Consider the following 11622-nt stretch of genomic DNA (forward strand, 5'->3'; position numbering starts at 1 on the left):
CAGCACAGCGTGTCACCACATTTGGCTTTTTTCCTTTAAGCCCTTATGGTCAAAATAATAAACTGAGTAAGAATGAAAATGTCTTCCTGTCCCATCTGCTGCTGTGTTCTCTTTAGTCACTGCCCTTACGGAATAAGAAGTACAACTGCTGTTGAGCCAAAATTTAACTGGCACTAATGAATGTAACTTATAATTGAAAATATTTAGGAAACTTCTAAGTTTGGAAGTAGCACCTACCTCTAACAGTCACCAGGTCAGTCAAAACAGTCTGCCAGTGCTGTGTGTTCATACAGTACTACCATGCTGCATATTTCACTGTTTGACAGTGGAATGCAGAACTCGAGCTGTCATGCACTGTAAAGAAGCTGGAGAATACAGCCATTGCTTTCTAAGTGTATTTGTAATTGTTGGTGACATGTAGCTATGGAAAGGAAATACTTTCAGAATCAGCTAAACTCAGTGTTAAATATTTATATAGCTTCACTCTGATCAGTAAAACATAGTGTTTCTTTTTGCCATCCTCAACATACATATTGAGCAAAAATAATACTTTAAAAGGAAGGAAAATCGCCTTGTTATACTTAAAAATGGGGTGTTTGGTCTGTAGGTTGAAAAGAAACAGAGACTTTGGAAGTCACATTTGAAGGTTTTCAAACCAAACCTATAGGGGAAAGAGTAGAAGTTCCTCCAACAAATGTGTGCTTATCTGGGAGGTCTGATTCACTGTTACCATGAAGCTCCTGCATGGTAGCTGGTGAAGGAGTAAAAGGTGAGGTTTCCAGGAACCTATAACCATGAGTAGTTAGTGGGTGGAATCAATTACTCAAAGGCTGTTCTTGGGTCTCATTAACCTTATGATGAAATGTATCTTGACATAGTAGAAACAGATCTGAGCCCTTCTGGTTTTCTTGCTGCAATGCAGAGGTGCAGCTTTTGACCCTGGGTGGTTTTTTGCTAACCTCAGTGGACTTATGGTAGAAATTAATAGGAGCACTTTAATTATGGAAGCTAATAATGGAAATAATAAGCACAACATGCTAGTCTTGTATGCAGTATGTGTGTAAATGTGAGAGACTAATAAATGTAACTTCTAGAAAAGAATGTTCTCAGCTTCCAGACCTTCTATTAAGTATGTGAAAAATGGAAAATTAGAAAACCCCATCATATCCATCTGTTTAATTATTTATGCTTTGCAGAGATGAGTAGAATTTGGTAACTTTTGGTGATGTTGTCTTCTTCTAGGTAACTTACGGCTCTTTTGACTATACTTCACTGCTCTATCTCTCTGACTACAGTGAAGACTTTGGTGGTGGCCGATTTGTCTTCATGGATGCAGGTTCCAACAAGACCGTAGAGCCCCAAGCAGGTGAGAGTCTTGGTTTGCCTGCACTAAGGCAGGCCAAAGAGTGCCAGTTACTAACTGGATGGGCTGGTGGATGTACTGGGACTTGGTTTTGTGTCAGCAGTAATTGGAATAGTACAACATTTTGTCTTCAGTTTGATGACACAAAGTAAAGCTTAAAAAAGGTTCAAGTGTGGCCACAGTTAGAAATATCTGCAGTTAAACCACACAAAGTGACTTCCTTCAAGGCTGCAGGGCTTACAACTGCGATCCAGTTATGACAGCTTAGCAGGTCACTTTGTCAAGAGCAAAGATAACTGTGTGACTACAGCAAGCCCAAAGTAAAGCCATTTAGAAAGGCTTGAAATTCCTTTGCTGTTCATGGTGGGGCTTAACAACCTGTAGTTGCTGTGGGCTTGATGTGAAGATGATTGATTACTATAGCTCTGTTAACCTGCAGTAACATGAACCATGGTAACTTGATTATAACCAAGTGCAATTCAGCTTTCAGTAGATCTGACAGGGATGAGCGTTCTGGTGGCTGATAGCTTTTGTAGCTTAAGAAAATAAAGGAGGAAAAAGGCAAAAAGCCTTGAAGGGTGGTTTAAGATTTATTTTTAATAAGTGGCTTTATTTGAATCTTGAATTACTCTGCGGCAGTATGCCTAGAAAGAAATACCTCAGCCTCAACTCGCTGTCTGGTAGGTGAGTACTGAGCTTACAGCAGTGGAGCCTTTTACAATGCAAGACTGATCACGCTTTTGCAAGGGGGAAAAAAAAACAGGCCAACTTGATATTCCTACTGTGTTCTGGCTTCTTTTTTGTTGTTTTTGTTAAAAGAGAAAAGATGGAAATTTACTCATTTAAAGATAGCCTCAGTAATTGTCTGCTGACAGGTATCACCCCAAGCAGAACTGACTTCTGACTATTGCTGCCTGCAAACGGGAGTGGATTTTGTTTTAACTTAAGGATAAAGTGATCCACCTAGCAGCAGTAATGCTGCCTGAGGTATTATTTCCAGATGCAATTCTAAGATGAACATGTTTTTGTAGCTGTAGAAATCCTAGTCAAATTCCAAGTAACCAGGAGAACGCCTGGCACAAGGCAGGGGCACTCATTCCTGTTCTGTGTGCTGTGTGCCCCTGACTTGATATCAAGAAGTCTACAACTGTGAAATTGCTTCCAAACAGCCCCATCTGGTTCATTTGCAGGCTCTGCTGCAAGGTGTTTGCTTTTGATGATGTTTCTGGGGAGGAAGGGGAGCAGATGAAGTACAGAAGGATTTTTAGCAGCACTTAGGTTTGACCAGTCCCTTTCACAGGCTGATCTGTTGCCGGTAGAAAGTGCCACAGAAGTGGTTAAACACCTTTTAAAGCAATGCAAAGCTGGTAGGGAATGGCCTTTGAAAGATCAGGTGTGCTACATGCATGCAACAGAGAAGTTTAATACGAGTTACACCTTTGTAACACACTCCTCAGCCTAAACACAGGTGTCAGGGATCCCATGGTTGTGTCACTGCCTATGGTGTGCTCTAAATAACTGTCAGCATCCTCTGAGCAAAGGAGCAAAGCTGTAGGAGTGAAGCACAATGAGAAGGCAATTGCACTTAGTTTTTGTCTTGCTAATAAAATGTGGCTTGGGAGAGAACGTGAAGGAGGGAATGACCCCAGGGTGTTTTCTGTCGCTGGTACAAGCTGATGTATTTTTTATGTTCAGAATGTTCCTTTGCAGTGTGTTTTCTCTCCTTCCTTCTGTGTTCTTTTTTGTTTGGGTTGTTTTGCTTTATGCTTTGTGCTTGTCAGTCCAACCCAGCTTTCAAAACCATGTCTTGGCAAGCTGTTGTTTCCCATTTAGGAGATTCAGGTGTTTTTAGAGATGTCTGTCATAATTACTGGTTTAGTTTTAGTGTTTGACATCCAATTTACCTTCTCTGTATTGCTAATGGCATTTCAGTGCGAAAACCTGGCACTTACTGTCTGAAAGTTAGTTTGCATTTTGGGAGCCTGGTGCTGTGCACTAAAATGAGCACATTTCTTTTTCTGTGAGCAGGAATCTGTTAGTGTCAGGCTTGACAGCAGGGAACAGAAAGGCATTGTTACTGATGCAGCAGAGCAGAAAAGCAGGGATTTGAAGTTCAAAACAAGACAATTTAAAATAAACCACTGGGATTTCCTGTGTTTGGGAATGCTGCCCTTGCAAGTCCCACTGCTGCTTCCAGTGCTTTCCCAGCACTTACTGTTTAAGTATCTGTCTTAGCCAGACAGTTTGGGACAGGGAGAACCGCTTTGTAATAAGCGGAGCTTGATTTAAAACGCTTATCACTTCTCTGAGTATACATCACTTGTGGATTGTGTAAGAAGCCTAAGACCTAATTCTCACACGTTTGAGTGAAAGACTCTCAATCTGATTTGTTGCATGGTCTATAATACTGGCTAGTTCAGCTATTAACAAATGGCTCTAGCTTTAAGAATGATGATTTATTAACCTAGAGGCTCTTGAGGTTTGGTTTTTTTCCTTTTTAATGGACATGAACAAGTCACCACAGTGGTGCCAATTCACATGTACAGACCTTTGGCTAATTCATAACCAAATGTGACATTAAGGAACTCATCTTTCTTGTGTCCCGATGGCCTTCAGAAGTATAAATGTGTCTTCTGACTGAAGTCAGGACCTCTGCCTGCTGCAAGAAACTCACTGTACTGTGAATAAGAGGATTCTTAGTGCCAAGTGTAATACTATTTTGAAATGAAAACTTTCTTTTTGGACAAAGAAACAGTTCTAAAGTAGTATCTGCTGCTTCTAAATGTCTGGGCAAATTCTAGTTCCAAAATTGTTGTACTGGCATTTTTTTTCCATCCTTTGTACCGGGGTAGCTCTGCTCAAGAGACTAAAGGAAACAGAGCAGAGTTTAGAATGAGGTACTTCAAAATGAAACCCACACCTTTTCAACATTACTTTTCCTTCGCTGGCCTGAGATCTGTTTTAGGAATCCTCAATAGATAGAGGAGGATTAAGAGTAAATGGCAGACTGTGAGGCATTCCTTTTTCAGTGCTAAAATAAGAAGTGTACTTCCTGCTGCTACTAAAGCTGTTGGTGTCACCCATATTTGAAACTTCTTAATTTTGGAGAGTCTTGTGTCAACTTGAGCACTGGTGATATTGGACAGATCAGACATCACTTTATCATAAAGTGCAGGTGAAACTCTGCCGTTGGAGTGGATTCTAAGTACCGGTTGTCTTCCTTATTTGCATGAGCATTCTTGATTTTAAGGTCAGCTTTGCACTCATCTTCAACTCGCAAGGAGGTTTGTTTTACATGTAAGTTGTTTATACAAAAGGGTAGAAGGAAAGGTTGCAATCACTTCTGTGTGTTAGTGGAAAAAAGTAATCTATGGCACAAGATGAGTGATGTGCATTGGTGAGTGAAATGTGACTCTTCCTCGAATATCAAACTTAGCACATTTTCACAGCTGTCAGAAGTGTGTGCTTCTTAAAGTGTAAAAATACTTGAGGTGAGGGTTTAAGCTATTTGGGAACGTGTGAAGTTGGATTATTCTTCATTTAGAATAGGAAAAAAGTGTATGCTCGAAGCCTGAGCCATTAGTTGTTCTGCCTGGGTAAGGAAAAGCATACATTAAGGCGGCGTACATAGGTGCCTCGTAGTGCAGAAATGGGCTTGTGTGTGTGTGTACACTTACTGAGATAAATGTAGCTTTACTGCAGTGTTAGACATCACAGGACTCTAGAAAGGTGCAGTACTCTAAGGGAAATAGTGGTTCTTTTTGTATCTTGTATTGTGCTCTTTAATGGAACATGTTTGGAGGAATTCACTACTGAAAGCTGAGGAAACGCAGCAGTGACAGAAAGTGCAATGAAATGAAAAGTAAGACTTTCAGATTTAGAAGTCGCACAACATTAGCACAAGGTGTGAAAACTGCTTAAAGCATATATTTAGTAATCCATCTTGTATTGTGAACCAGTGGACTTTTCTTCTTCTCCAGTGAGTAGAGAGAGCTTGATCTTTCTCTGCATTTGGTCTGCATCATCCAGATTCTGTCTAGACTGTGATAATCTCTTGGTATTCCTAGCTTTAGTTTTGCTCCAACCAGTGAAACGGGAGCGCAGCTTGGTGTTAAAGCAGTAACAACTGGAAGTTGAGAGTGATATTTTAAAATCCACAGGAGTAGCTGTCAGTCCTGAATGGATGAATGAATGAATGAACGGAGCTGACATTAGCAGCCGCAGCAACAGCCAGCTATGTGAAGTTCATGGGTTGTGGGACAGCGATTCCTGATTTGTAATACCAACCACAAATTGCACCTGGGACTGGGGAGATGATTGCAGAGAGAAATGGTAGAAAAAGGAGGGTCTGTTGCAATTGTGATAGAAATATAGAATCACAGAACAGTTAGGGTTGGAAAGGACCTTAAGATCATCCAGTTCCAACCCCCCTGCCATGGGCAGGGACACCTCACACTAAATCATATCACCCAAGGCCTCGTCCAACCTGGTCTTGAACACTGCCAGGGATGGAGCATTCACAACCTCCCTGGGCAACCCATTCCAGTGCCTCACCACCCTAACAGGAAAGAATTTCCTCCTTATATCCAATCTAAACTTCCCCTGGTTAAGTTTGAACCCGTTACCCCTTGTCCTGTCACTACAGTCCGTAGAAAATAGCTCAATAGCTCCTCACTGTTTTCTAGAATTCTGAAGACTCTTTTGCTTTCTGTCTTATTTTTGACAGGAGCGTGTCTGCCAGGCTCTGCTTCTGTAATCCAGTGGTGCTTGATGGTAGATTTCTATGGCATTAAATGAAATTATATTCTAATTGTACCCATAAAGCTAGGTACCTGGGAGATGCAGGACAGAGCTGCACTTCACATGGTGCTTACATGAATTACATCATACAGAATACACTGGCTTGTTGGCGGCTCTGTTACTGAGGGTAGTAATGGTCACTGCACTAGCTGGACCATTGAAAGGATTGAGGAGTGTTGGGGGTACAGAGAGAGCTAAATGTGTTACAGTGCTCCAAGGTGTGTTGTAAAGCACTGTCAGTGTTGAGAATTGGCATCTAAGCCTTTATCCCCACTATAAAATACTTGTAAATGGACACATGTAGTGTGGAACTTGGGCTTTGCTTGCTGCACAGGACTTTGTTATACATACGCAGGCCAATATTTCATGATATTGGGGCTGAAGGTGTAAAGAGGGAGCAGAGAAAAATCAGCTTCAACCAGTTACTTGATGAAATTCAGGTAATGTAACAGATAAAGTAAAACAAAACACCAGATTAACTGCAGGTTCAGCTGTGTTACACTGTACAGTTCAGTAATGATGTTTCATTTATTGGTTCCTAAGCTTTGTGAGTGTTAGCATCTCACACCACAGGGTGCTATCATGAAGTCTTTCTCTTCAACGGCCGTTCTTTGAATAAGAAATGAGCAGCAGAAGTTACCCCTGTGTTTATGCTTTAGTGATTTCCTAAATGTGAGGATGAATTCCTTCTCTATCAGAATCTGAAACCTGGAACTTGGAATCCAGGCAGTTTGACTGCAGCTCTAGTAAACATGCCATGTTTAGCAAGGTCAAAATAGATGATCCAGAGGAATTTGACCTGATAGAAACTGCAACGCTTTGTTCTTAGATGGGAAGCTTTTATAGGAGTCCAGTTTAGAAACCTTTCTTTAGAAACCTTTAGAGCTTCCCAGAATGCACTGAGATGGGAGAACAAAGCAGACTTGGCTGTACTGGTTGGGTGAGGTTGAACACTGATGGGGAGAACTGGAAGGCAAGAGCTGAGGTAATCTCCTTGTCAATCCCTTGGCTGTAGGGAGAAGAAGTGGAAGGCCTTGATGGGACTCGGTAACTGTGATTTGGGCAGAGCGCAGCTGTACTGCTTTCACTTCTAAATACTTCACTGGGTTGTCACACCTTCAGATACAATGTACAGAGCAGAAGCTCCTGTTGTTTCGAGCAACCAACTGTGCTGATAGGAGAGGAGCAGGCAGGGGTTCTGTTCAAGTCTAAAAATGCTCATGTACTTTTAGTAGGAAAGAATTAAGGTCACTTATTTTCTTTAAAAACTGATTTGGAATTTCAGTCCAGGTGCTTCTGGATTTCAAATAAAAGCAAGTCATTTGGAAACTGTTGTTAATCCACAGATGATGAGCTGCCTGTGGGAGAGGGTGGGTCAGTGATTTCATTTATAACAAGTGACTCTGTCTAGTAAATAAATTTGGAAGAGGCTTGTAACTAGGCTTCATTACATACATGGTTTTTGGCTTATTTTAGGCCGTAGGCTTCTTTATGCCAAGCACAGAAGCATCTATGTAGCAGAATGGTTTAGAGAAGCTTGAGCCCTCTCTTCTGTCACCCTCTCTTCATCCCAGATCAGGCACTCACAGATGCTGTCATTCCATGTGGGGTTTTGGTAAGGACTTGCTTAAAGCATTCCTCATTCAACATTTATTTATAAGTAACTGAATAAGTATTGCTGTTATAAGTTTTATTGAGTGATTACAGAAAATATTATCAGATTATTTGCCTAATTGTAGGGTGTTTTTTTTGGATGCTTTCCATGAGAATGAATTAGTAGTTAATCCTTGACAGATGACAAGGATGAGAACACGGTTTTGTTTGTGCAGTTTCCCCGGCAGTGCTTCTGTCTTGGTGTCACTCAGCAGATGAGATGCAGTTTTTCCTGCTTTCCCGAGTAACATTTAGAGCTGATAAATGTTAAGCAGGCAGTCAAAGCTGTCAGTGCCTAAGATGAAAGATGTTGAATAGATCTGTAGTTCCAAATAAACTGTTCCTGCTTCCCTTTAATCAGGCGGATGAGTTGCTTCATTTCCTTGTGAGCAACAGCTCAGTCTTTGCAGTGCCCCCAGCCAGCTGCCATGGACAGTGAATGGAGGTGAGACTTCTTACACCCCCTCCAGCCCTGCTTTGTGTCCCTTCCCTGTCAGGGGCATCAGACAGGGGTAGCTCCTCCCTTCCCTGGTCTTCAGCCTCAGTTTAAGCAGACCAAGGACAAGCATGAGGGGACAGTTATGTTGGCTGAGACAGTCTTAACACAATTTGCAGTTTCTCCTTGATGTTCTCATGACCCAAAGAGTTAACAAGGAAATTTGGCAGTGGATTAAACTAGAAGGATGCTGCCAAGAAAGCAGAAAGGGTAGTCTGATGTGAAGGGTGGGATCATGAAAGGAGATTGGGATCCAGTGGCAAAACGGGAATGCTGCAAGCAGAAAATGATTGCCAAAGTTGGTATGAACGTGACTGGCCTGTTCCACGTGTCATCAGAGTCATTGAGGCTGGAAAGGACCTCTGGAAGTCACTGGTCAAAACCAAGCACAGGAGACATGGGGGCAGCAAAATATGTGTGCCTGAGGCATACCTGGGGAAATGTCAGCCTTTGAATGCTGCGCTCCTCTGTGCTGATGATATGACCCCGAGCAACCTGATGGGACTCAGGAGTTGGATATAATTTAGAAATTGGCCTTGATTTGGGAAAGGGGATTGGACCCGATGACCTGCCAAGGTCTCTTCCAACCGAAGTTATGCAAGGAACTTGTAATATTAGAGGCACTATAATCTTGTGGTAATTTGTAAGAGCACTGTGGTATGTTAATATGATGGTTCTCAAAGTCCTTCCATGCACTCCCTACATCTTGTTACAGTTTAGTGTCGTGCCTTACTACTCTTTCTCTTGCCAGAATAAGAACAGCAGAGGATATTTTTTCTAATACTTGTAAAACAGAACGTGCATTAACTGCAAAGGATTGTAGTGGTGCTTGCTAATTAATTTTCACATTAACTACGTTAGAATAGGTCAGTATTGCCTTTGTTTGAGACAAGCAAACAAATCAGTCTAAGTGGTTTTGCTGAAGCCAGTTACGTGCCCAGGGCATAGTTGTAATTGAAAATTGTTTCCTTGGTATATTCCTCCAACCTGTAGAGCCCCTCAGTGCAGGGGTTACAGAGCAAATTGTAGGCTGCTTTTTATGGAAGTGCAACTGAATGTTAAAATTCAGCAGTGATAACATCTCCTGAGATCCAGCTTTGTGAGAATACTGATGTTTTCGCTATAATGTATGCATATATAACTCTTTCCCACCTGTATGCTGCTTCCTGCCGTGGTTATTTTGTGAGTACATCTAAAAAGAAGGGGCAGTATGAATGTGATTAAAACCTGGGAGTGCAAAAGTAAAGAAAAGCAAAAGCTCACAATTAACAAATATGTTTCTCTAGTAGTTTTGTTGGAGTAATTAAATGGGATATAATAGCTGCATAGTGACACAGCTGTTGCTTTTGCTGCCTGTGAAGCATTAGTCTGGAAAATAAGTGTTACCTCATTTAAATGACATCAAAATTCATAGCAGTGGAGCTTGTAACTGGCATTTCTGTGTCTTCATAAATAATGATTCCTGTGGACCTGTGCAAAAATGGAGCCTCAAAACATCAGGAGAATAAGTGGTTACCTCTGATACGATTAAGGTCTTGCTTCCTGTAAGAGGAGCAAAAACCTTTCCTGCTTTTCACAGCAGAAGCTTGACAGTGTGTTAAGAATTTGAATTGTGTCAGTGACACCAAAGACCAGACTCAATTTTGATGGATGCTGTGGTGCTGAGCTTGCTGCAGGTTCCTTGTCCCAGGTCTCTGTGAGAGGGTCATGTATTTAAATGGGTTTGCACCTGAATCTTCTATCCCCAGTACAATTTATTCTGTGCTTATTCGAAGCCTTTAAAACTTGTGTGGATGCCCAAGGGCCACAGAAAGAAGGGACTGAGAAGCAGCTCCACTCATGGTTAACTCTTGACTGCTCTTAGTACAGAAGCAGCGCTGGAGGCATATCCGTGACCTAGAAAGGGGAGCAACTTCATGCTAACACTTACTGCAATCTGCAAGGAGCTCATCAGCTAAACCTTTATTGGGCTAAATCTGTCTTGAAACACGCTTTCTAGCACTTAATGCTGGAAAGAGAGAAAACATGGAAAGGAAGAGAAAATGAGCTGTAATTGTGGGTATTGTCAAATAGAGATCAAAGGCAGGGATTGATTACCTCTATTCCCATGGAGTTATGCAGGCAAGCTAATCATTTAGAAAGAAGTTCTTGCTGGTCTTGAGGCTACCACAGATCTTTCTAATTCTTTGGCTTTTTGCTCTCCAAATACAAAAGGCAAGAACAAGTGTGTTTGTTTTGGGGGAACTTCCTCCAGTCCGTTGTTGCACTCTTCCGTGGAAACTAGGCCAGAGTATAGCTCAGTCCTGGTTATTAAACAACCTGATGGAAATGGTGAAGCCAGTTGGGAACAGCTATAAAGGAGTTGTAAGTGTTTGTGGGCAGGAAGTAGGAGATACAATCAATAGAAGGGTGTACAAAATGTGAGTTTTATCTAATACGGGGCTGTATGTCTAAGCATTAAAAGTACTAAATGCCTTGGTGTGCTGCACTGATTGCTGTGGTATGCTCTGCCTGATTGACTTCTTGTGGAATGGGAAATAGAGGTGAAGGAGGAGATGGTACAAAGTATCACAAAACTAAAGAAGCAAGAAAGGAGGTTTTGGCATCTTGCTGTGATAAGGAAGAATGCGTCAGAGGTTCACAGTCAGGATGAAATACTTTTCAGACTATAGATTTATCTCAGTGGAGAAAAAATCATTTGGCTTTCACCCTTGGCATCACTTCTAACCCCATGACACCTCCATTCTAATCTTCATTCTTCAGAACATAGCTCAGAGATTGGCTTATTTCTGAAAGCTTTGAGGCACTGACCTCAGAACAGGAGATGATCCCATTGTTGTTTCTTGCTCTCCAAAAGTTCATCCCTTAAGGACCACACTTTCTCTTTTTTGGTTAGATAATACACTATAACATTGTATTGAGTGGTAGCTTGTGATCTCCAGAAAGCTTACACTTTTAGCAGTAAGTGTTCATAAATCAAACTGCAGTTATGTTCCGGGAGGTAGTAGTCAAGATTTCTTTTGTGGGGCAGAAAAGCATGTTGGAAAGAAATCCATGCAGGCAGGTCAGAGTAGGGGAGAAAAGACAGATCTGAGGCCATTGTTCAATGAAAGAAAAGGACAAAGGAAGTGAGATTTAGAATTTTACACACTTTCTCCTGACCTTTTGTTGCTCAAAAATGTTTCATCAGGAAATGGTAGGTACAGATGTACATTTACCTGCAATGAATAGTGGCATAGTCATTCTTTAGCACTTGTAGTACAATGGTTATCTCTTACGAAGCTCGGCATTCACTCTATCAGTGTTTCAT

General features: G+C 41.5%; 1 protein-coding gene across 1 annotated transcript in view; it reads left to right on the plus strand.

The window, feature by feature from the left end:
- OGFOD3 (2-oxoglutarate and iron dependent oxygenase domain containing 3) overlaps positions 1-11622 on the plus strand; it is a 40246-nt gene that overhangs the window by 24080 nt on the left and 4544 nt on the right. Inside the window, exon 8 of the mRNA XM_061455634.1 lies at positions 1243-1366. Within this exon, the coding sequence (XP_061311618.1) occupies positions 1243-1366 (124 nt within the window). The remainder of the gene's footprint in view (positions 1-1242; positions 1367-11622) is intronic.

The sequence above is a fragment of the Pezoporus flaviventris genome, unplaced genomic scaffold, assembly GCF_033815535.1.
Source record: "Pezoporus flaviventris isolate CSIRO_AGI_PZ_B2104156 unplaced genomic scaffold, CSIRO_AGI_Pfla_v1 ptg000020l, whole genome shotgun sequence".
NCBI classification, from domain to species: Eukaryota; Metazoa; Chordata; class Aves; order Psittaciformes; family Psittacidae; genus Pezoporus; species Pezoporus flaviventris.